The sequence below is a fragment of the Xyrauchen texanus genome, chromosome 10 (genome assembly GCF_025860055.1).
Source record: "Xyrauchen texanus isolate HMW12.3.18 chromosome 10, RBS_HiC_50CHRs, whole genome shotgun sequence".
NCBI classification, from domain to species: Eukaryota; Metazoa; Chordata; class Actinopteri; order Cypriniformes; family Catostomidae; genus Xyrauchen; species Xyrauchen texanus.
The window spans coordinates 19540527-19566683 of NC_068285.1; the positions used below are offsets into that span (position 1 = coordinate 19540527).

The 26157-nt window shown below is 37.6% G+C and overlaps 2 protein-coding genes across 3 annotated transcripts in view; both read right to left on the reverse strand.

Moving 5' to 3' along the window:
- Positions 1–1934: 1934 nt before the first annotated feature.
- On the reverse strand, positions 1935–10333 carry LOC127650378 (39S ribosomal protein L3, mitochondrial-like). Of its 2 annotated transcripts, none has more exons than XM_052135754.1 (10): positions 10120–10333; positions 9024–9178; positions 8757–8848; positions 8071–8169; positions 6735–6834; positions 6502–6562; positions 4203–4314; positions 3553–3630; positions 2990–3067; positions 1935–2466 (listed from the first exon to the last, which is right to left on the reverse strand). In XM_052135754.1, exons 1-10 carry the CDS (start codon positions 10212–10214, stop codon positions 2326–2328), a joined length of 1011 nt encoding a protein of 336 aa, XP_051991714.1. In that variant the 5' UTR covers positions 10215–10333; the 3' UTR covers positions 1935–2325. The 2 variants fall into 2 exon arrangements, with proteins under 2 accessions (XP_051991714.1, XP_051991713.1); XM_052135753.1 differs by having other exon boundaries at positions 9024–9202.
- Positions 10334–14986: 4653 nt separating this feature from the next.
- Positions 14987–26157, reverse strand: part of LOC127650043 (copine-4-like) — a 69923-nt gene continuing 58752 nt past the window's right edge. The window contains exons 11-16 of the mRNA XM_052135172.1: positions 25091–25224; positions 24596–24650; positions 23282–23333; positions 21787–21920; positions 20788–21024; positions 14987–18553 (exon numbers count right to left, since the gene is read on the reverse strand). Coding sequence (XP_051991132.1) covers positions 18422–18553; positions 20788–21024; positions 21787–21920; positions 23282–23333; positions 24596–24650; positions 25091–25224 — 744 coding nt within the window. The 3' untranslated portion in view covers positions 14987–18421. The remainder of the gene's footprint in view (positions 18554–20787; positions 21025–21786; positions 21921–23281; positions 23334–24595; positions 24651–25090; positions 25225–26157) is intronic.

Consider the following 26157-nt stretch of genomic DNA (forward strand, 5'->3'; position numbering starts at 1 on the left):
TATATGGAGACTTTTGAACCCATCTGGTAGAGACTATACATTTTTTTCATCAGTCCATAAAATTTATTCTAGAATAGATTTTTGTTTTTTATATCTAAATCCCTCGTTTCATCTGTTGTGGATTGCTAAATTGGAAACATCTTAGTCTCACATCACGCACTGGTGAATTTAGAGATGTTGCCAAATACGGAGAAAAATAAATCATATAGTTGGTGCCTTAATGTATCCCTTTTGCTAAATCCTGATTTCCAACAAATGTTAAAGGCTGAAATCATTGTTTATATGAAGACCAACTGGTCCTCAGTATCCTCTGTGGTCATGGGTTGGGAGGCACTTAAGGTGGCTCTTAGGGGTTGGATTATACAGTATGCCTCATTCACCAAAAAATCCAAACCACGAGAACTCATGGAGTTAGAAGAGAATATTAAAATTTCAGAGGCAGAGCTGAAGAGCAGAATGTGGTCTGATGGCCTCAGAGAATTGACACGATTGAAATACAGATATAATATTATTTTGTCACAGAAAGTGGAGTTTTTGTTATTCAGGACAAGACAAAGCAGGGAAGCTTCTGGCTAGATATAAAGCAGAGAGAATCTTTTACTAGCATTCCCTCAGTAAAATCTGCTGGGGTTGACATTTTTACAGCCTCAGAAAGAATTCTATCTTGATCTTTATAGTTCCAAGTGTTAGTCTACTGATGAAGAGATTCTCCCTAAACTGATGACTGAGCAAAAAAACTCTCTCGATTCTGAGATTGACGAGGTAATTAAGGCCCTGCCTACAGGCAAGGTTCCGGGGCCAGATGGTTTTCCTGCTGAATTGTTCAGATATTATGCTATAGAATTGGCTCCACTTTTGTAAGAAGTTTATACGGAATCAAAGAATGGAAAGCTTCCGCCAACCATGACACAAGCCCAGATCAGTCTGATCTTTAAAAAGGACAAAGATCCAAGCGAGTGTATGAGTTACCTTCCAATTTCCCTGATTCAGCTAGATGTTTGTCAAAAGGTTTGGCTAACCGATTAAAAAAAGTTACGACATATCTTATACATATAGATCAGGTTGGGTTTATTTTGGGCACCTGAAAGAGTTCTGTGGCAGGGTGAAGGGCGGGGCCGGGTCGTGATCGTACACACCAACGTAAGGGGGTTAAGATGGGCAAGGAGGAGGCGAGAACCGGCTTGTCAATATAAATAATAATTTAATTAAACTCAAAACAAAAGCACAAACATAAACACACACATGACAGACATGCCCATAAGTGTCTCTCTCTCTCCCGCATGATCCTCTGCAGTCAACCTTTATCCCTCTCGGGAGGCTTGATTAGCCTAATACGGGACCGGGTGTGTACGATCACGACCCGGCCCTGCCATCCACCCTGCTACAAGCTCCTACCTGGTTTTCTATTGAACAGGAAGTCCTTCCCCCTATTTCGCCATTGCAACGCATTTCTATCAAACTAATAGAAGAAGTTAAGTCACAACCCGTTATGGACAAGAGTGACCAAATTCAATTCAGGCATTTATTTAGATGTTGCCTCAAGCATATGGCTTAACCCAAAATTATGTATCAACAAGTCCCCTATCTGTTGGACCTTTGGGAAAGGTTATGAGGCATCAGTGTATTACTCCCTACTGATTCAGAGAGAGCTTTAACTTCTATTAAGAGATTATGGGAGAAAGATTTGAATTTGATTTGACCTTAAAGTGTGTGTGTATTCTGCATTATGACTGAATTAACAAATTTTTTAAAATGTACTTCGTAATAGTCTCACCTCATTTCTGTGTGTGTTCTGCAATTGAGGATGTGTTATAGTCTCGCCTGTGACCTGAACAGTAATTAAGGGTCAATTGCCATAAAACAGTGGTTTTCAACTTTAGCTGTCCAAGGGACCCCAAAGATAAAAAAAAAAAAAAGAAGATATTTTTTCTTGGAAATATTTAATAACATTCAAAAGATCATTGTATTACATACATTCTTCATGGACCCCCAGGGGACCCTAGTCATAACTTATGACATACAGTATGTTCAGTATACATATAAAATATGATTGCAATAAAAAGCAGAAAGATTAGATCAAACAGGTTTTATTGTTTAAATCCAACATGACCCATACTTTAGACAGTTTGAGGGTGTTTGGTTTTACACAGATATAGTTTGAATGTGTGTTGATGCCAAAATCAGTTGCTTCTTAAAAAGTTAATTTGCACAGTCTTTCAATGACACAGGAGCCCTGCAACACTGAACCCGCTAGACACAAGACAGGTAAAGGGGTCCATGTCTTTTCAAAGAGTGTAAGCAGAGTGTTGTGAAGTCATGATGTCATTAAAGGATGGGCTCTCCAAACTGGAACATGTCTTCATCGTAGAGGTCTTCAGGAAGCTCCTCATCTCCATCAGCAAAGAATGTGGGGAAGGGTGGGTTCTTGTTCTTCACCACCCGATTGGGTAGAATTGTGTCTCTGACCTGATCAGGTAAACATAACCACAACATTCAGGCAATTGGAGTAGAACTTTGCTTACTACTGATGCAGCATCTACTCTTGTTAGTCTAGATCATAGGTATGATGTTTCTCAACATTTGACAAGGTATTATGTCATCATCTATCAATACTTTTGGAGAAGTGAGCATGCAAGCACACTATAAAAGATAGAATGCTGACAATATATGATCGATTCACTGATGCCTTTTAATGTACTTTGTACCCACAAGTGTCTCACTGTATATAGATTCATCTCTCAATACGAGCATATGCAAGTGTGCCAAGGTCAGTGCTTGTGCTGGCATGGACAGTACAGTACAAAGCTCTTATTTTAGCTAAAAACTGCTGAAAGTGAAGACAGCAACAGGAAAATGAAAGCAGAGATAGACACTCATTTACTTTCAGTCTTCACCTTCAAAAAGCAATTCCTGAGGACAAGTGTTTAAGACTTGCATACTTGTGTGTGTGTGTGTGTGTGTGTGTGTGTGTGTGTGAAAGGGGTTTTACCTTAACCAGACAGTTGTGGTGGCCTGGTACTGAACCGCTGACATAAAGAACGTTATATTTGGTGTTCACTCTCCATATCTGCCAGAGAGAAGAATTGAGTGAACTTAAAAAATGAATACACACACTATTCTCTATCATGCATCTTCATTACACTGTGACACCAGGTCACTTTATAAATAGCCTTGGTGTGCTGAGGTTGCACTATTTTTGAAGTAAATATTATAGTGTGCATCTGAGATTCAAATTCTGCTCACTGTGTACTGTTTGTATCTTGATATACTGTATGGGTAGGGGATGCATGTATGACGGAAAGTGTATATTTTGTGTGATCCAAATGGTCACCATTCCTGTTAAGTTTTTCACAATTATTTTACGACCTTTTGCCACTAGTTCATTTAAATGGTTGAGTGAAAAATGCATTTCTAAACATACAAATATCCCATTCAGTCTCTCAAGGTCTTAAACACTGCCAAATGCTGTTAAAAATAGTATTAGATGGAGTATAGCATGTAACACCAAGTATGAAAGTAAGTGTGTGTGTGTGTGCATTCCGACTGGTGTACCTTTAAGCCATGAGCAGTGTCATAAACATTTCCCATCCTGCCTGGCATCTTCTTTCCTTTGAAAACTTTAGCTGGGTCCTACAAGTAAAGATACACAGCCATCAAACATGCAAAGTTCAAACTGAGGTCACACTACACTCTTAAAGCAAAGCTCTCCAGAGAGACCGGACAGTTACTTTTATGTCTGCCCGAAAGGATTGACATGAAACTTCTCAGGCTGAGAAAAACCCTCAATCTAAAGAAACATCCTCTCTGAGACACTGCAATGCAGAATGTATTTTGTGGTCCAGGGCAGACATTGAATTAATTTTGGAGCACATGTGTGACAAAATGTCAAGTCAGCATTGAATTTCTGCCTCTTATTTTGCAAAAGCTCAGCTAGATATTAAAGAAATCCTCTGGGTTAAATACAAATGAATTGGTTATCAACATTTGTACAATTACCTCATAAACTTCCATAGCAAGTGAATTTCTATCAACCTATTCTTTTCTGTGGCAAAATTATAGTTTCATTTTTATTTAACCCATTTATTCGATGGAAATATCCACATTAAAAATAACTTTTTGCTACAGCAAAAGTATGACTGCAGAGCCCACTTGGATGGAGTGACTTTCATACATTTTATCCACAAACACATGAACACACTCACCCCTCCTGGTCCCAAAGATCCTGGCCTCCTGTGCGTCTTAGTTTGGCCATGAGAAGCAGGCTGACCTTTGAAACCCCAGCGCTTCATTACACCTTGAAAACCTTTTCCAATGCTACAATACAAAAAAACATTTTTAATAAGACGTAAACAAAACACCATTTTGTTTTTATACAGTGCATCCTGAAAGTATTCACAGCACTTCACTTTTTCCACATTTTGTTATGTTACAGCCTTATTCCAAAATGGATTAAATTAATTATTTTCCTCAAAATTCTACAAACAATACCCCATAATAACAACGTGAAAGAAGTTTGTTTGAAATCTTTGCAAACTTATTAAAAATAAAAACGAAACAAATCACATGTACATAAGTATTCACAGCCTTTGCCATGACACTCAAAAGCTCAGGTGCATCCTGTTTCCACTGATCATCCTTGAGATGTTTCTACAACTTGATTGCAGTCCACCTGTGGTAAATTCAGTTGATTGGACATGATTTGGAAAGGCACACACGTGTCTATATAAGGTCCCACAGTTAACAGTGCATGTCAGAGCACAAACCAAGCCATGAAGTCCAAGGAATTGTCTGTAGACCTCCGAGACGGGATTTTATCGAGGCGCAGATCTGGGGAAGGGTACAGAAAAAATTCTGCAGCATTGAAGGTCCCAATGAGCACAGTGGCCCCCATCATCCGTAAATGGAAGTTTGGAACCACCAGGACTCTTCCTAAAGAGTGAAGCGCTGTAAATACTTTCCGGATGCACTGTATGCTGTGTAACCACTTTAGAGAAAGTATGTGGATGAAGCTGCCGACAGAGAGAATCTCAGGTGTGAAATAGTGCTGGCAAGACTGAGACACTTTAGGCATCTTTACACAGCCAAGATATGCCTGTTCTGTGCCTGCTTAAAATTATGTAAAGATGCAAAAGCCAGTCTAAATTAAGCCTGCTCTGACCCACCTCAGCCCTTAGAATCAATTCTGATGCTGCTTTGGTTCTGTGTAAATAAAATGCAGCATCAGAGCAGCCTTAAACTTTGTTGTCATGGAGCATATATACAGTACTGTGTAAACGTCTTTTTCACAAAAGCATGTCTTAAGATGAGCATTTATATCTTCAGCATTAGTGTCAATATAGTGTGGAAATATAAATGTTAGACTCCCAAGCATTACTTTTGCAAACAGAAAAGATTAGAATAGAAGAACAGAGAGCCCTGCAACAGATGTCACTGCCCCCACAAAGACCCCCACTCACCATCATGTCAGTCTGAGGTTACATAAAGAGACTGAAGTAATTGAGACAGCCTAAATAGATGGAGAATTCACCACCGATCTTCTAAGAAGCTTGGAACATCCCATCCACCAAGAAAAACTTATTGGCGTACCTAGAAGAATTGGTGCTGTTTTAAAGGCAAAGGTGGTCACAACGAATATTGCTTTAGATTTTTTATTTTATTTACTGGACTAGGTATGACATTAAGTGATAAATAGAAACTATTTATTTCATTATTTTTGAAGACATCCTCACAATGTATTTTAAAATTATACATTATATTTTCATTAATTTCATATTTATAGATTTTTAATTGGTTATTTAAAACAATAATTTCAACAACTGTAGTTGTTATTGCAGTGTAAATGCACAAAAAAATACATATAGTTAAGTATTTTAGAATATAGTTAATTTTCTATAATTCAATGAGAAATGCAGAAATGACAATCAAAACAACAAAACAGAACATTGCCAAAAGTAAATTCAGTTTCATTATTATAAAATATTTTTCTCCCCTGTTTCATTATTAATATAACATTATAATCAAGGACCTAAAGGCTGAAGAAACATAATGATCTCTCTGTGGTTTTCAAAGGTCTTTTTCTCAACTATAATCAAGTGATCAAGTGTAATCTGTTTAGAAATAAAATCTCAGACTGATTTACTGCAGAAAGAACTGAAGTGGCTCTCAGCCAGCCCTGTCATCCTGTCCCTGAGATTCGCACACACATTTTCTGATGAGGAGACGAGGCTCTTGGAATTAGATGGATGTGAGGGGAGGGCGTAAGGAGGGACAGGAAGATGCAAATTTTTGCTGACCAAAATATCAGTCAGTCATGCTTTTCAGCACTTGAAAAATGCATTTCACTCTGAATCCCTCTAAGCCAGAGCAAAAAAACAATATTTCTGTAAAGTACAATGTTAAGCTTCATTCTATGGTATAATCATAAAGTCATAAAACTGCAAAGCGTAAGATTCCAATATAAAAAAAGTTTGTGTTAACACTCCATATGTATTGTTGACTCACGTTTTGGCTGTGATGTCCACATACTGGCCTGGACGAAAGTGAGCTGCATATAGAGGAGTGCCTAAAAACAAAAAAAAAACAAAACACAAAAACCAAACATAAACCAAAAACAAAACAAGAACATTAGTGTAACAGACATCATGAGATATGCAAATGTGAAAATATTAGTATGATACTGAAATTATTCCAAGTGATTTATCTGGTAAAGAAACAGTTCAGTCAAGTGAAGTTACCTGGTTTGATGATAGCGTTGTCTGACACACAAAATGTGGTGATTTTCTGTTTTGGAGGAATTCCTGCATTCCGGAAAATCTCTAAATATCCCTCTGTCCTCTGAGAGAGAGATAGATTGACTTTAAGTTACTTCAAGATATCTACTAACTTTTAGAATCCTAATTCTTAAAAAAACAAAACAAAAAAGGAACTGAACCGAGAGAAAGAGAATATATTAAAGTCAAACTGCTCTGCTGTATTTTGAGAGCTGATTGACTGAATCAGGAGAGATTGAAGGTTCATACTGAAGGTCAGGACAAAGGACAATTGCAGTTCAACCTCTCTTAGTTTGGCAGCTGTCATGTACATAGACACGACCACACTAGAGGTGATAGCCTATTCTTGACAGAACTTTTCTTTTGAAAACCCATAGAACTGTATATTTCAGCCGTTTAAACAAATATCTCCTTCAATTTTGTCTTGTCACTTTCTTTTTTAGGCACAAATTTCACTAACACCCTGTCTACATGAGCGACACGAGTCACAACACAAATGTTCTAAACCATTTAATTTGTGCAGCGCAAAATGGAACGGGACACCCATTTACGGATGCGTTGCTCCATTGTATACAGGGTGTAAGAGAGAAAGACGAGCGAGAGAATTAGACAGGGAGCAAATTATCCACTATCATGGTGCCGAAGCCAGTGCCCAACAAGATCATATTTCAAAAGATCAACAAATCAGTCTGATAGGAGTCATGTAAAAAAATTAAAACCAAGAAAGCCGTCTCCATGTTCAATTGACGGCAAAGTTCTTTTTCTAATAACTTCTCCCCGCTGCATTAAAAGTAGCTTAGGATTGCACAAAGAGACTGAATAAAATGACTTTGGATGTTTCAATATGTTCTCAAATCTAATAAAATGTATAAACAAAGATCATAATACAGTAAGTCATTAATGTAGTCATTTGACTCTCAGATCCTTGGAAATATGGGCCAGTTCTGATACAGGTTCACAGGTACAAAAGGGGTAAGAGAGAGACCATGAAAAAGGAGCGAGAGAAGAATACAATGACAAAGTTGCTCAAAAGATGAGCAGTCTTGCCTCCCATTTTAATTTCCCCAAACGCGCATGCAAACACACTCACAGACACACACAGGTCACCTCTACATCTACTGAGAGCTCAGTAATTTCTCTCTAGGAGCTCTTCAGTTCTTATTATCCTCCCTCTCCAGAGAAGCACAAAAGCTAGTCTATTATCCAGTTCCACCTCAGAGAGGTCAAGGATCACAGGAAGGGTGAGGGAACAGAAGGGTAGAGGTACTGACCAGAGCAGTCTGATTAAAATTTGACTCACGTGAAATGGAGATACGCTTTTTCCTCCCACAACAAGAGCCGCGGTGCGGCCATCAAACTCTTCTTTGGATAGGTGTTTCACCACATGACAATCCTGGACCTGAGAGAGATTTTGGTGTGTTCATGTCACATTTGATTGAGATGTAAAATATATATCATGTACCATCACAGTATTCCTTTAGTCCAAGGATCTGCCCTACCCAAGATTGATTCAGCCCAGATCTTTAAAGGATTAGTTCACTCTTTATTTTTTTCTCAGATATTGTCCTCTAGTGTTATATTATCAAAATGTATATTATATTTCAGACTTTGGAGCTATTCACATGATTTTTCTTGGATGGATGTTTGTTAATGGATGTTTGTTCTGTTAACGAAGGTATTACTTAGGAGTTTATCACAAATGTAGGCTAAAACATTTATCACACGAGCCAGTCTCAGTCTCTATGTAAACGTACATCAACATGATCTTATTTTCCCGTATTAATTATAACTAGAGAATTTTTTTTTATCGACTTTAAAATATCGGCCAAATTTTCTTATTGGAACAATAACCGATAACTTTAAAATTCACATTTAATCAGCCGATATGGCCGCCTATATATTGTGCATCCCTACTTAATGCTAATTTTCCAGTTAGAATAACAGACACCAAAGTGACATGATCTTGGGCCCGTCAGGCTGTTCTACCTGCAGCATGGTCACTACGTGTCTCTCTCCAGATTTGGTCCACACAGGCATCATTCCAAGTTTAACAGCCACTACGCCAACCCTTCGACTCCCTAAGGAAATGCAGATTATTCAAACCTTACATATTCAATATCCATGCAACCACGATAACAGTTAGATTACTCGGGTATTCATATAAAACAATACAATAATGAGCCAAATGCTATCATCTTAACCAAACTACCTCTTTAGGGCTGGAGATGAAACTCCAGAGTTGGTGTGACCCACCTTCCAGCCATTCATGCCTGGGCCAGGGTTCATCCTTAAGGGGGTTGAGTTTGTCTGTCACCTGTTTTCTGTATTCCTCCCCAATAGACTTTTTTAGAAAAGAAGCATTATCTTCTGTGAGGTGCTCATCCCACCATGTGTCTGTCTGATGGGTCCTAACACAATGAACGACAGGGGCTCTGATGAAAAAGATGAAACAGACAGCGGTATGATGGAAACTGTTAGTATCAGGCTAGGTGGTTGGATTTCACAGTGCCTGCTGACTATGCTTATGCTTTAAGAATTTAAATGAATAGTTCACCTAAAAATGAAAATTTTCTCATCATTTACTCACCCTCATGCCATCCCAGATGTGTATGACTTTCTTTCTTCCTCAGAACACAAAGATTTTTAGAAGAATATCTCAGCTCTGTTGGTCCATTCAATGCAAATGAATGGTGGCCAGAACTTTGAAGTTTCAAAAAGGAGATAAAGTCACCATAAAAGTAATAGGTTTAAGGGTTTTGGGGTGAGAACAGACCAAAATAGCTAATTTTTCACAATACATCTTGTTGTTGTAGTCTCTAGGACAATCATGATTTCAAGCTTGATCACACTTCCTAGTGTGCGGAGCGCTAGATGACACTAGGAAGTGTAATCGAGCTTGAGATCATGATGGTCAAGGAGACTTCAGACATCAAGATTTATAGTTAAAATTTAGTTATATTTTGGTATGTTCTCACCCAAACATGGTAAGATCTCTTCAGAAGACATGGATTAAACCACTGGTGTTGTTTGGATTACTTTTATACTTAAAGATCTGGCCAACATTCACTTGCATTTTTAATGGAAATATTCATCTAAAATCTTAGTTTGTGTTCAGCAGAAGAGAGAAAGTCAAAAACAACTGAGATGGCATGAGGGTCAGTAAATAAGATAATTTTCATTTTTGGGTTAACTGTTAACGGAACACTTTAGTTAAATAACTGAATAAAGTGCAAGAACGAATTTACAAACACAATGTTTGACATATTTTCTGTATGTATGAGATCAAATATGTTGTAGAGTTACAGGTAAGTCACCTTTATGTTGTTTAAGTGTAAACGTTGTCAAATACCGTTCTAGTGTTGCTCCAGTTCTGCAAAAGCGTCCTGGCGCTCCTCTTATTAAACAATCACCAAGCCTGAAAAATCTACACGTCCATGCTGCCATAGTTATTATTTACAAGGTCCACACAACACATTACAGTTAAATCATTCAGACAGACCGCAACATTGTGTCAGGCATGTCTCGTGTGTTTGTCCTGATCGAGAATGTCATTCCTTTCAGTTCCGGTGTAACACAGAAATAAGATCGCTGCTTTCTGACGCTGAATTTTCGTTCCTTTAACTTATTAGTTCTCCGAAGGTCTAGTCCGTCGCGCGCGTGCGTGCGCGTGCGTGCGTGTGCTGTGTGTGTGTGTGTGTGTGCCCTAAAAATTTAAGATAAATTGATGTTTTGATGATTCCCGAGAAGAAATGTTTAAATATGTAAAACTAAACTGCGTATTTCTGTGCTTGAACCACCAACCTTCCTGTTAACTGCCGAAGACCTAATATCTGGAGCATGTTGTCATAGTAACAACACTGTAATAACCAGGCCCATTTTTCACATTTTCTGGGCAAATTTGAAAGAAGATTCCACGGATGTGTTTTTAACATAGTAAAATGTGTTCAATGGAGCTGAAAGAATCATAAAATTAGCCAAATATTTAATAAACAAACATGCAAGGGTCTGGGTAACTCAGTGAGTATTGACGCTGACTACCACCCCTGGAGTCACGAGTTTGAATCAAGGGTGTAATGAGTGACTCCAGCCAGGTCTCCTAAGCAACAAAATTAGCCCAGTTCATAGGGAGGGTAGAGTCACATGGGGTAACCTCCTCGTGGTCACAATAAGTCGTTCTCGCTCTCAATGGGGCATGTGGTAAGTTGTGTGTGGATCGAGGAGAATAGCATCATCCTCCACATGCTGTGAGTCTCTGTGGTGTCATGCACAGCGAGCCATGTGATAAGAAGCGTGGATTGACGGTCTCAGAAGCGGAGGCAACTGAGACTTGTCCTCCAACACCCCGATTGAGGTGAGTAACCGCACCACCATGAGGACCTAGTAAGTAGTGGGAATTGGGCATGCCAAATTGGGGAGAAAGGGGGATAAATAAATAAACAAAAATGTGATTGGTGGAGAAATTGTAGAAATTTAGTAGATGACAGTTGTTGCCAGAGTTGAAGAGAACATTTTTTGCACAGTAAAAAATAATGAACAACTACAAAACAGATTATATGCACAAATTGCCATAATTTTGTATAAAGGGCACCTTTCCTGATTGCAGACCCTTTATCAATTCTCCCTTTTTTCCAAATGACATGTTTATTATTTGAAGCACTAATCCTCTAATTATTAATGAGCTAATTATTTTATTGTTGTTACATGTGAGAAAATGTGCTGTATGCATTCAATCCTCATTTTATAATATAATACGTAGAATCTTGGATAACATGACATGAATTTTAAGAAGCTCCTGGACAGCCTTAAAGGAATATTCTGGGTTAAAATACTCATTTTTTAAAAGTATAGCCACAAGACATAAACAATATGTGTGTTAACGTGATTTTAGTGCGATAAAATCACATACTAACCTTTTCTTTGTGAAGTTATAGACAATTTACAACATCGTTGCCATGACAATGTAATGCCAATAACCTAAAACCATAAATGACTGTAAAAAAAACATATGTATTATGCTAGAAATACTGTTTAGGGCTTAACTTGAATTAAATATTCCTTTAAGAACCAGTACCAGCAACCAGGACTTGGCAGTGGTCAGTGGGATTTCTGTCCATTAAGGCCTCCTCTTTCCAAATACATGCTTTTTTCGTATTTTCTATTTGCTGTATTATAGAGCACTGCAGGCCAACTGAATAAATGATGCAGCTAAAATTGTGTGGTTGTGTTGGTATGGATGTCTGTGTGTATTGTATGTGTGTATTGAGAAATTTGTGTGTGTGTAAAAAACAACAGTGGCATTATGTAAACAAAATGGCTTTTAATGGGTTAAAATCCTTAAAATTAATGAATATTAACTGAATATTCATAATTCGGTGTGTGAATGTGGAAAATAATATTAATATATCATATTTTTTGGCAGTTTTTGATGCAGATATTTTTGTCCTCTAAGGTACTGAGTGTGTGTGTGTGTGTGTGTTTTCTTTATCTGACACTGCACAACAAAAATATAGCATCAAAATAAGTGTTGTTGCTAATCACAGACATATCCCAGACTGTGATAATCCCAAAACAAATTTCCCCTTTGCATATAGAATATGGAAAATATTTTTTCGTGTGTGTTTTTTCCCCATTAAAATTAAAGGGTTAAAATCCTGAAAATGTATGAATATTTGGTAGTTAAGATCAGGACTGATGTTGATTAAAAAAGTAACTAATTGAAAGTTGAAAATAATATTAATATATAATATTATTATGGCAGTTTTTTGACGTGGACATTTTTGTTCTCTAGGGACCGCTGAGTAAAAATGTGTAATTTACAAGGGTTAAGAGATCTAGTCACCATGGACAACCCTCCCATACTGGAGGCTGGACCAAGATGCTGAGAAGACAGAGCAGCTGCTGGAGGAAGTCAATGTAAGATCAGGAGGGTAAGGGATTTGAGGAGGACCTCACTGATGACCTCACCAGGAGTTTTCCATAAAGACCTCACCACCACTGCTGGCTGAACTCTACCAATAACTCAGCGGCTCCCTTTGCCCTGCCAGCTGTCTCAACTGCCCTGCCAGCTGCTACTTCGTTCACACTGCCTGCTACCTAAACCACCCTGCCAATTGCTTTTTCATGAATAAGAATAATTTATAAAATATAAATATATAATAATAATAATAACATATAAACATTTAAATACTAAGTATATTTTTTAATATTTACTGTTATTGGTTACTTTTCACTCAAAAAATATTTCAGCTTATTTTCATGTATTTTAATTCAATATCCAATTTCCATCGAATTGTGTAATCTTTAACAAACTTATATTGATAAAACTTTTATTAATTTAATTTGGTTAAAGATTACTCAATTACATTTTATGGAACTTTGTTATTTGTTACCGATTCAAGAGCTTGAGCATTACTGGTTTCTCCAATCAATATGACAATATTTTACGATAATATTTATCAAGATAATGAAAAATATCACTTTAGTGAACATTCATTAATATTTACTTAATGTATGTTCTAAGGGCTTGACTTTTATTTGAACCAAGGTTCACAGGTTCAAACCCCAGAAGGTGCGGTCAATGAACTGGAGTTTTACCGGGGTCTAAAATGTAACCTTTTGTGCCAGACATTTCTGTGCAGGTTTCTGTACCTGCTGTGAATTTACTGCAAGATGTTCTGAACAAGAAAGCATCTGCTAAATCACTAGTAAATAAACTGATTGTCACGGTCCTGTTACTCTTGTCATTCAGGGTTTTTATGTGATGGGACATGGCACCATAGTCCCATGTCTGTCTTTGTGTGAGCGCATGGTTTCGGTGTATTTCCCTGCCGTGCGCTCTGGGGTCTGACTTGTTTCATGTATGCAACATGGTGTCTGGATCCTGACTCCCCTGTCTGGTTCGGTTTTGGTGTCGAGATTCAGACACTCATGTTCCATGTCTTGTCTTGTATTGGCGTGACTGCATTGCGCTTGTCATCTTGCGGCATGCACAATAATCTGTTCTATCTCGCAGCCGCGGACACACCTGAGCTGTCTGCACGTTGTGCTGAGGTTCGGCCACTTCGGTCTGAAGTGTTGCATGTGTGTGTGGCGGAACTCTCGCACAGGTGTCCCGTCTTGTTTTGTCGCCTGTTAGGTGCATCACGTGGCGTTTGCCTGGCAATGTATGCCCAGATTTCTGTTTAGTGTGGAAATGCATGGCATTGCTTTGTTTGCCTTTGGTATGCATTCTCGTGTCTGTTCTGTCAGTTGGCATGAGTATATATTGCCTTGTTGTCTTGGCGATGTGTGCTCATGCCATTCGGGTGTTTTGTTGTCTTGTGAGAGCACGTGGCTTTGTTTTGTTTCTGTATTACCATGAGTCTCTCAGTCTTGTGTCATACCCTGCTGCCTTGTTTGCTTGATATTAGTTTATTAGTCACACCTGCCCTGTTTTGTTAACCTGTTTGATTTCTCTCCCTATTTTAGTCTCCTCGTGTGTGCCAGTTTGTCTTGTGTGTTTCCCGTCTGTCCTGTTGGTTGGTCGTGTTTTTGTCGGTCCTGTTCCCATCCTACTCCGTCCAGCCGGTCCTGGTCCCCGTTATCCTCTGCCCCAGCCCGGATTACTTTTTTTGTAGTTCATGTTTTTCCCCCTTGTGGCAATTTTGTGTTTGGTTTTTGTATGAATAAATTATTTTATATTTAACTCTGTGTTTGGGTCCTGATCCTATCTCATTCTCTGCATCGTAACACTGATGAATTTCTGACTGATGGAATCGTTGTATGTGATGATCTCTCTCTGTCTCTGGTCTTGTCCCATGGATATGAGTGTTTAATTATACATGATGGAGCTAATTGCAAGGCTGGGTGCATGTGTGCCAGGGAGTGTGTGCAAATGTGTGTTTGTGTGTTTAAACTTCATAGAGTCCTCTGATTCACAAAGAGTCGATCACACTTCTAGGACTACTTTTCTCAAGGTCTTTTGATGCCTGTTAAAGAGCCTCTACATTCAAGGATCCCTAATAAAATGTAACATTTAGTTGCTAAAGACTATGAATCAATTTTACTGCATGGAATGTGATTGTGAATACCTAATAATTCTTAATGGCTTGCAAAGTGAGCAATGCTGAAACTATACTTATACATACTGAACTATGAACATCAGCATTTTATAATGTAACAAAGTAAAACAATTAAATGCAGCACAAAAAGTGTGAAATCAGATTATTTATTGGCAACATGCAAAACACAGTCCTGGTGTCTGAAGCGCGTGCAGGCGCACACACACACACACACACACACACACACACACACACACACACACACGGGAGAAAAAAGGAAAGAAAGGCTAATACAGCACTATAAAAATTCCTACTATTTCCAAACATTTGAAAGAACTTGTAGATTATGTTTATAAATTCAGCAAAACATAAATGTCAAGGAAACCTGTAAAAAAACAAAAACAATGATCCCTAAATATTGTATGTATTCACAGATTTTTGTCCATTCCACTTGCTTTAAAATAAATATGTTTTATAGCTATATGCTGTATAGTTTATGTAACATTTGTAGTCCTAAAAGCCCCACATCAAAAATAATCTTTAAATAGAATAAAATAATTAGGTGTTAAACAATCTGAAAAAGCACAGATAAAATGCACATTTTTTGGATTATAGAGGACTAATAGTGTTTACTAACTGAGCATTGGTTATGCAATGGTCAATAACCACTTGCCTCCTACACTATCACTTATTGGAATACTATGCTATATTGGACTATATATCCCTTTTATAGCAGGTCTGCCAAAATAACAATAACAATATAAAGAAGAAGAAGAAAGCACTGACAAATGCAAGTTGCAATCACTCTGACATCTGTATCTAAAGGAAGACTGTCCACAGTTGCATGTTTCAACTCTCTCCCATTTACAGAGAATATGTGACCATAGACCAAAAGGTGCTGGCAGATTGTTGATTGGTTGGAGCTGTGATGAAACTAATTCTATGTCCCATTTTTCACAGTTTAAGCAGCCCAAAAATTTTTTTGGACACTTAAGTCACATTTAAAAATGTAAAACCGTCATTGCACGATATAGCGAAATATCAAAGCAAGTGACATACATAAAAAAAAAAATATATATATATATATATATATATATATATATATATATAAACTGATCAGCCACAACATTAAAGCCACATGCCTAATATTGTGTTGGTACCCCTCATGCTGCCAAAACAGCACTAACCTGTGTCGGGATCCAAGTTCTGTCTGTCTTTGTTTGAGCGCACAGCTTCGGTGTATTTCCCTGCCATGCACTCTTCGGTTTGTTTCGTTTCATGTCCGAAGCAAGGTGTCTCGATCCTGACTCCCCTGTCTGGTCCAGTTTTGGTGTTGAGATCCTGACCTGTATCCCATTCTGATGGTTGATGTGAAAATTAACTGAAGCTCCTGACCTGTATCTGCATGATTTATGCTCTGCACTGCTGCCACACGATTGGCTGATTAGATAATTGCATGGAAGGTGGTTTTAATGGTGTGGCTAATCAGTGCACACACACACACATTTATGGAAAGAAATAGGTACTTCGATTCACAAAAGTGGCATTCAACTGATCATAATGTATAGTCAGGACATTAATCAAATAAAAATGTACAATTACATTTAAATTTTTTTTTAAACTATTATCAAAGAGTTCTCATCAAAAAATCCTCCACGTGCAGCAATGACAGCTTTGCAGATCCTTGACATTCTAGCTGTCAGTTTGTCCAAATACACTTCCTGTAGCACTTGCCATAGATGTGTCTGTCTTGTCAAACACTTCTCAGGCACATTACAGTCTAGATGATCCCACAAAAGCTCCATGGGTTTAAGATCCGTAACACTCTTTTCCAATTATCTGTTGTCCAATGTCTGTGTTTCTTTGCCCACTCTCACCTTTTCTTTTTGCATTTCTATTTCAAAAGTGGCTATTTCTTTGCAATTCTCCCCATAAGGACTGCAGAGGATCTTCTCGTTACTGTTGTACATGAAACTGGTGTTGAGCGGGTAGAATTCAATGAAGCTGTCAGCTGAGGACATGTGAGGTGTCTATTTCTCAAACTAGAGACTCTGATGTACTTATCCTCTTGTTTAGTTGTACATCTGTGCTTTCCACATCTCTTTCTGTCCTTCTGGTTTTTATTTGGCAATTTCAAGCATTGTATAGCCTTTAGTGATTGACTGCCAAGTTTCTAGAGAAAGCTGTTTTATGCCATTTTGATTTAATATTGATCTTAAGACATGCCAGTCAATTGCATACTGTGGCAACTCAAAAACAAACACAAAGACAATGTTAAGCTTCATTTGACAAGCCAAATAGTTTTCAACTGTGTTTGATATAATGGCAAATTATTTTCTAGTACCAAATTAGCTATTTAGTATGATTACTCAAGGATGTGTTGGAGTGATGGCTGCTGGAAACTTTTTTCAAATAGTGATTGTGTCCAATAATGTCCTGTCTATACTTTGTGATCAGTTGAATGCCACTTTGGTGAATAAAAGTACAAATCTCTTTCCATAAGAGCAAAATCTGTACATTATTCCAAACATTTGGCTGCCAGTGTACACACACACACACACACACACACACACACGCTATAAACCTGTATAGTAGGATAGATAGATTGACAGATAGATAGATAAAATGTATAGCACAAACACACATTTCAAGCAAGATATTTCCCCCCAAAAAAGGCTTTGCTGGGAATTATAAAAAACAACATATAGCATGTTAAAAATTCAGATAAAATGTATTAGGACACTTTGTGGTTGTCAAACTAAGTGAAGCACGTCTAAGTGATGTACTAAATCCATGTTTACTCTGCTAGGACACCCATTGTGAACTGACTTCATACCTCCATTTAAAATGAACTGCCTAATATATATATATATATATATATATATATATATATATATATATAGGCAGTGTATACTGTAAATAATACTGTGCAAAAGTCTTGGGCACAGTTATGTTTACATACACAGCAATTTCTTAAAAAAAAGTCTCAAAATCATTGAGTAATTGAGCCTAAATAAATAAATAAAAGAACTGTGGCGAATTCTCCAAGAAGCTTGGAACATCATATCTGCCAACAACCAAGAAAAACTGTGTCCAGGTGTACCTAGGAGAATTGGGCTGTTTTGAAGGCAAAGGTTGTCACACCAAATAATGATTTAGCTTATTTTATGTTTAGTGGATATTGTATGAAATTAATTGATAAATTAAAATTATTTATGGTATTATTTTTGAAGACATCCTCACTCTGCATCATTTTTCACAAGTGCCTAAAACTTTGGCACAGTACTAATATATAAATATATAGTATACATCACTCCACGGTTTAAAATGTTATCTATGCAATGAAATTCCAATATGTGAAACCTCGGTGTCCAAAAATATCCAAATACTTCTTGAGCAACTACGTAAATAGTTGTATAAGAAGAAAAATACCCGCTAAGGAAAATCGAATACGAAACCATGAGTGATAAATATCTAAAACACAAGGATGGACCTGCTTGTCAATATTGTAGTGTTGCTGCAAGCTCTGAAATGATCAAAGAAGTTGTCTTCCAGCTTTAGTTGACCGTAGAAAACTGTGTCTCTTGAAGCAGCTCTATGGCTGTGCGAAGCTCAGGGACTGAATGCTCTGGAAGTCTCATAGTCCGATAGGCATTTTGGCTTGATGCCTTTTCCATTGTAGTAATCCACGACCTGATTGGGGACCTCGGCCAGAACACTTTTAGCCAACGCTGCAGGAGAGGCCTGTGTTGAAGTAAATACAGAGGGATGAAAAGGATAGAAATGAAATCTCACTCTCTTTTGCATGAGTAGGTGATACAGGAAAGGTGTTACTCTCATTTCTCTCTGTCTGCAAAACAGGTGGAGAAAGACAGGAGAAAACAGCAGGAGAGGGCTAAAAATAAAAGCAAACGCTTAGATTCTCACTGGAACATTCATATCGGACAGCCAACTTCACACCTTCAGAGTTGTGTTATATTTATGAATTGTGTGATATTGCCTAAGTTGACCTGAGTTAGCAAATTTCCTACTGTGAGGAGGAGTTTTAATAATGATAAAACCCTGAAAGATTTAAAGTGCAACTTACTACCTTTTTCCATACAAAGAATGTGAATGGTGACTGAGGTTAACATTCTGCTTAACATCTCCTTTTGTGTTCCACTGAAGATAGTCATACAGGTTTGGAGCATAATGAGATTGAGTAAATTGAGAGAATGGTCGTCCAGTAAAATAACGCCATTCAAAAGAGTTCTTCTCACAGCTGTCACCATAATAGTTAGAATAAAGTATTCATGATTGACAATTCATTTTTATGAATAATGATAGTTGTCTGAGTGTCTTAAAAATCCTGTTTTTTTTTTTTTGAGAGTGAACGTTTCATTCTCTATTCATGTAGGCTTTATGGGAGAAAAACATTTTTAATTGAATTTTGAACTTTGAAACTATGAAGACTGTTATACACAAAATGAAATTAAACACAGAGCCCTAAAATCTTAGAAACATTGATGTTTTTCCTTCCCTCAGTTCCACAGCTCAGATGCTTGTTATTGGAGCCGAGACAGACAGCTGGGAGAGAAAAGCACTGACCTGAGCAAGGGGAGAGATGAAAAGAAGGGAGGCATGCTTTCAGATGTACGACACCCTCTTACACCTTCTTTGCGGACTAATCCCTGACCAGAGGTTCCATACAGTCTTCTAAATCCCTAAACTTGGCATGGAGCATTTGTTATCATTAGAATCAACTGTCCATGAAGCTTTGATGTATTGGTCATCTGTGAAATTTCCAAAACTTTGTTCATGTATTCCTTTGTTAACTATTTGTAGCATCTTCTTAGTGTTCTATATGGACAGCAACTTTTTTTACTTCCTAAATAATTAAAGTCATATCTTGACTAATCAAAATTTACTTGATCTTTTGAGTTCATAGTACTCTGTACTATGTAGAAGACATGGACATTTCAGAACTCAAATTTTCTTAAAACCTTCTGACATCAGAGAGGTGAACACATTTGAACACATGAATGACGTCTCTTTGGAACAAGAAACATGGCCTGCCCATTCACGGTGACATTATAAGTAGAAAGCATTATAAATACTATCAGTTTTTTAATACCCGAATAACTCATTTCTGATCAGGTTCAACGTAGAAAAATTGGATGAACTTTGTGCTGTTACTGGCTGTGTGTAGCACCAACATACACTCTGAATTTACTTCTGAAAAATCCCAACATCAGAAACGAATGGTTGATGCCTACACCCCTGATGATTTCAGTCTGACCTTGTCATGGATAATGGTACATTTCAGTGCAAAATGTTTTGTTTACCTGTCGAAATGTAATGCAAACTTTGCAAAGAGACAGTTATTGAAGAATGGGGCAGTTACACACAAGGTAAAACACAGTATATTGGACTGAACAGCAAACCAGCAGCTCGCAAGTAATAGTGCAGCATAGGGTTGTATCTCCTTTTATGTGCAAAGAGGCTGTTTACATGGAAATTTGCAGAGCAGCACAAAAACAGCCCGTTTATTAAAAACAAGAAACTATATTATGACCACAATGTTTTTTGCCCAAAAAAAAAAAGAAACTTTTTTTTGAGTGAAGAAAATCAGATTGAGGAAAAATAATAATAATAAAATAAAAGAACAAGTAAAATGTTATTTTAATAAATATATAAAATGATTGATCCTTAAAAAAAAATAAAAAATCTTGAGGGGCAACCCCTATAAAACTCTAATGTTGACTATTGTCTAGCCAATGTAACCAGTCCTGCTCAACCTGCTCTGAACGGGATCCGAAACTGTCGTCTTCAGATTTGGGCAACGCTTATGAGGCTAAAGCATCAGTCGCGCGACTCTTGAGGCCAGGGGAGTGAGGTTTACACTTACACACACACTTACACACACACACACACATACACACCAAATTACATGTAGCTGGTCATATGATTGTTTATATTTTCTTATTGTTTTTACTCACATGTTTGAAGTTGTGGAAGGGCACAAACTGAACGATGTCCCTCAGGACTGGTTCTCCTTTAGGCGAGCGCAGAATTCCATCATCACCATCCAGCATCTGCATGTCACTGAAATCCGCGTTGCCCACGCCAACGATGATGACAGACATGGGCAGGTGAGAGGCGTGGACGATGGCCTCTCGTGTGTCTGCCATATCTGTGATCACTCCATCCGTCAGGATTAGCAGAATAAAGTACTCCTAATGCCATAGATGAAGGAACGGAGAGAGAGTGATAGAGGGAGGAAACAGAAAAAGGAAATGTGACCAAACATACAAATATTGACCATCACACATACAGTATATGATCACCAGGTGTTTGCGTTTTTATTTTGTGCTTAAAGTTCAATGATAACCAACATGGAGATGATCCAAAAGTCTGAAACCATTAAGGAAAATGCTTCCATTTTGCAATCTGTTCCGATTTACAACAAATGTTTTAGTACTTGGTATATCCCCTTTTGCTTTAATGGTAGCATTTACTTGAGGTGGCACGGACTTCACAAAACTTGATGCCTGTTATTCCAGCATGGACTGAGAATATTCAAAATAGCATCCTGTGTGCTTCAGTTGCAGCAAGGAAATAATTTTGTACAAAGGAGTAAACAGGAGACAAATTAGCTTTGATTTGATTAGTGACCTGGAAATAATGCAGAATCTTACATATTTCTTTTACATCATGTCGTTGTTCATTTCCAGATTTAAATAACAAAAATCCCAAATTTTCAATCATCAGACTGTTCTCAGACTTTTGTACCCCACTGAACATCACAGTAGTAGGCAATAAAATGGGAATTTCTTCCACACGGTTTTCTTTCAGGTACATCTGCTACTCGACTTGTGATAAAAAAAAAGTTGACAGCAATAAAGCAGATGGCAGCAATATGGTGTGGTCCAAGAATTAAGCTCCTCAGTCCAATTAAAGGGGTTCTCTTTCTCACTCTTTCTCCATCACTCACTAACCATGGCCTCTTTGGTATGCATCTCCTCAGAGGCAGAGTTGGCAACTTTCTGGATGATGGGGGCAATATTAGTGGGGCCGTATAACTGGATTTTCGGCAGGCAGTTCTGATAAGCCTCCACCACACCTTGAATACCTGCAAAACACAAACAACATGGGTACAGTCATTTCATAAAAAAACTAAACAAATAAACAAACAGGGATAAAATGACATGTCAATGACAATCATTAAGCTGTGCCTGTGTTAAAAATATAGCACACCCTCAATGCTTTACTGCTTTTATAAAACCATTACTGCATAAAAATAGTAAAGGTTCAGTCCACCCAAAAATGAAAATTCTCTTATCATTTACTCGACCTCATGCCATCCCATATGTGTATGACTTTCTTTGTTGAACACAAAGATTTTTAGAGAATATTTCAGCTCTGCAAGTCCATTCAATGCATTGAATCCATTCAAAGGTGACCAAAACTCTGAAGCTCCAAAAAAAGCACATAAAGGCAGCATAAAAGTAACCCATACAACTCCATTGGCCAAGTTCATGTCTTCAGAAATAATATGATAGGTGTGGGTGAGAAACAGATCAATATTTTTGTCCTTTTTTCTGTAAATGTCTACTTTCACTTACACATTCTTCTGTTGTTTTCGGCAATTCACCTCCATCATGCATATCTCTACCTTCTGGGCAGGGAAGAGAATTTATAGAAAAAAGGACTTTAATAAGCTGTTTCTCCCACACCCATCACATTTTACGATGTGGCTTAAATCACTGGAGTCATTTGGATTACTTTTATGCTGCCTTTATGTGCTTTCGGGGCTTCAAAGTTTTGTGAACCTACAGAGCTATTATTCTAAAAAAGATATTCTTCTAAAAAAAAATTCATTCATACACATCTGGGATGGCATGAGGGTGAATAAATGAGAGAATTTTCATGTTTGGGTGAACGATTCCTTTTAAGAACACAAATGTTCATTCAAGCATAATTGTATCAAGTACCATCCTTCCACTAGACGACATGGTCCCTAATATTTAAACAATAATAGATTGTTATTCTATTAGTGACATGTACCTTTACTGGCAATAAGTATTTTAGCATGGCTGGAATGCTATACAGACTAATCAGAATCCAAGACCTAAACTATCTGTTTTATGGATGGAAAATGTTATATTGATTGTCATTTATATTCCACAGCTACTAACTAAATGAAAATACCAGATAATAGCATAACCTTTTACCTCAGAGATATGAAGTTATAATAGGGGTTATAAGGCAGTCTTGTTTGCACAAATATTTGTTTATAAAAAGACAGGCGTATCCTCATTTAAATGCATAACAGCTAATACTGTAGTTTATGCTCTGAATTACCGATCATCTTCTGCTTATCCCAAGGGTAAAAGTGTAAGATGTTTGCCCCATAGATGAAGATCAAATAGGACTTTATTGAAATGTATTTTTGAAAAGCAAAGACATTTTGTCATGTCTTCTATGACTCACCAGCACATTCTGGGTTGTCCTCATCAAAATTCACTGCAAAATCATGTGAAACCTAAAGAGAAAAAAAAAGGGGAAAAAAGACAGCTTAAGTGTCAAAATCTAAAAAAAAAAAAAAACAGTGACATGACGGCAGCTTTGATTTTCTTTTCCAAAGGCACAGAGAAAAAGACTAGATCCGTTTTTACTCTGAATGCACATTGAATATAAAATCAGTTCAATCAGATTTACAAACTTTGAAGTGAACTGTTATCTGTTGTTGGCATGATGTTATTAGAGCCCATATACTGTACTGGAAGAACTAACATTCCATTTCTTCATAGAGTTTGTATGGTTCATTTATATTCATTCATTCATTCATTCATTCATTGCAACCAATGAATGGGATAAGAAGACCATGCATAAAACATGGAGCCTTTCTGTAGCTTGAACTGCAGTCAAGTAAAATGTATTTTAGACTTACATTCAACCCCATTTTGGCCATGCCCACTGATTAGAACATGGCAACAAATCAGGTGACCTGATTTTGAGTGATTGCCATAGATTAGCAGGTGATGAGGTGATTATTGTAAAAGGGCATCAGCAGTTCATGAATTATTCAGAAATCTCCTGTCAGGTAACTGTGAGGGATTCAGAGTACTCTGGTTTCCTTGGTGATTCATTGAATTGTATTGGAAACCTCTTTCACTTTACAAATTCAGTTAAACTAAGAAAATCCTTTATATTCTCTATTGTACATTAATTTGTAAAAAAAAAAAAAAAAATCATAAATCATAAAAACCACTTAATTGTTCAAATGCATGTAAAGGTGATTAGTGAATTAAACATTTGATCTTAAAGTGTGCAATTTCTGCTCCTCTAGCCCCGAACAGAACAAACATTGATCAAAAATGATCTTCAAACAGATTTTCCAGTTTTTCTCTGTAGTAACTACCGCAGTCAAAGTGACTGGTCATTTAAAATAACTTCCCAAATCCCTTTAAATTGCACACAACTGAATGGAAATAAACAGGGCTGGACTGGTAATCTGGCATACCGGGCATTTTCCAGGTGGGCCGATGCACTTTGGGGCCGATCAGGGGTGGAATGGCCATCGGGAGAACCGAGCAGGCCAGTGAAACGTGCTGAATGGGCAGCGATAAGTTAAAATGAGCCGTCGCGTTATGCAGAACGAACCACAAAATGGCCCCACGATATGCAGAATCCACCCCCAAAATCCCAGGCCGATTTCTCTTACCCGTCCAGCCCTGGAACTAAATGTTATGATTAATTTTAATCAAAACCAAAGCTCTTTTACATATAAAACAATCATCTTACTTTGAAGTCTGGTGGAATTTGGGCTCCAAATCCAAAAGCGGGAAACATTTTGTCGCTGAAAAAATATCAGAAGTAGAGAGGATTAATCCAAGTGCATTGAGCCCCAGAAATGAGCAATGAGGTGAGGAGGAATGTGACATTGTGAGGGGTCAAATATAATTGACTTGAGTTTAAGTGAGTGATTGAAGCGTACACACAGAATCCTTGACATGACAGCATTACATCCTACAGGCCCTGGCAGTCATAAGGCTGAATGGTTGATTGATTGACTTCATGTGTAATTAATCGATTAATTGCTCTGAAAGTTTGGTTAATGGCCTGTACTGAGAAAACAACTGATGTAAACAGTTGATTGCTCAATTTTCTAATGGGCTAGATTATCTAGTTGGTCTATTAAATTTTATTTGGCAAAAATCATGGCTGCATGCCCACTTGATTAACTGATTTATTGGTTGACTGACTGACTGATGATTGAGTGATTGATCGGTGGGTTACCTGTCATAGTCCTGGCAGATCTCGCCAACAGCAATCAGGGCTTTGAGGTACTCGTTGGGCTGGTAAGGGTGGATGTAGTGGAGGGAGCAGCTGTTTCGAGGGTCACCATTTGAAGCAGTGAAATCAATCGCCACCTGCAGAACAACAACACTATGATAGATGCCAATTCTAGCCTTTAAGTAAAACTAATGGTTCACCCAAAACGGAAAATTCGGTCAATATTTACTCCCCCTCTTGACCTTACAAACACATCTGACTTTCTTCTGTTGAACACAAAAGGAAATGGTTAGGCACAATGTTAGCCTAGTCACCATTCACTTTTTTGCATCTTCATTCCATACAATGAAAGTGAATGGTGACCAAGATTAACTGTGGTTCTGCCTAACATCTCCATTTTGTGCTTTGCGGAAGAAAGTCATGCAGTTTTGGACACATACGGGTGAACTAATGATGACAGAATGTTTTTTTTTTTCCTTTGGTGAACTATCCCTTTAAGACCATTAAAAAAACACAACACAATAGTTTCCTGATTAAACTATTTGATTGAACTACAATTACAAAGATCCAGTCTATATTGACTTGCTTTCAGTGGGGGTTGGTTTTATTTTATTCATCTGCAACAGCTTTCAATGTGATCGTCCAAAAACTCATTATTTACTCACCCTCATGAAATCCCTGGTATGTATGATTTTCTTTCTTCAGCAGAACACATTTGAAGAAAATTCGAAAAATATCTTCGTAGGTCTTTAAAATGCAAGTGGATGGTGATATGATTTTTGAAGATCCAAAAATTCACAGTCAGCATAAACATGATCAATATGACTTAAGTGGTTAAATTAATGTCTTCTAAAGTCATACGATCGCTTTTGGTGTGAAAAAGATTATTATTATTTAAATCATCGCTTCCGGTAAGCTTCACGAGAGATGGAGTTCAAGCGGTCTCTTGTGTGATGTATTTGCGTTGCCATGGATACAGATGTAATATCACGTTCTTCACTTGTTTGAGACATCCAGGATAAGCCCACAAATGCACCATTGTGAGCAAAGAAACAGATAAATACAGATCT

What these genes read in the sequence shown, in the direction of transcription:
- LOC127650378 (XM_052135753.1), bottom strand. Translation starts at nt 10,214, where the DNA reads ATGGCAGCATGGACGTGTAGATTTTTCAGGCTTGGTGATTGTTTAATA. An exon ending in AAAGCGTATCTCCATTTCAC is followed by an intron (nt 6,835 to 8,070) that starts GTGAGTCAAATT and finishes TCTCTCTCTCAG; the next exon opens with AGGACAGAGGGATATTTAGA. An exon ending in ACCACAACTGTCTGGTTAAG is followed by an intron (nt 2,467 to 2,989) that starts GTAAAACCCCTT and finishes TTACCTGATCAG; the next exon opens with GTCAGAGACACAATTCTACC.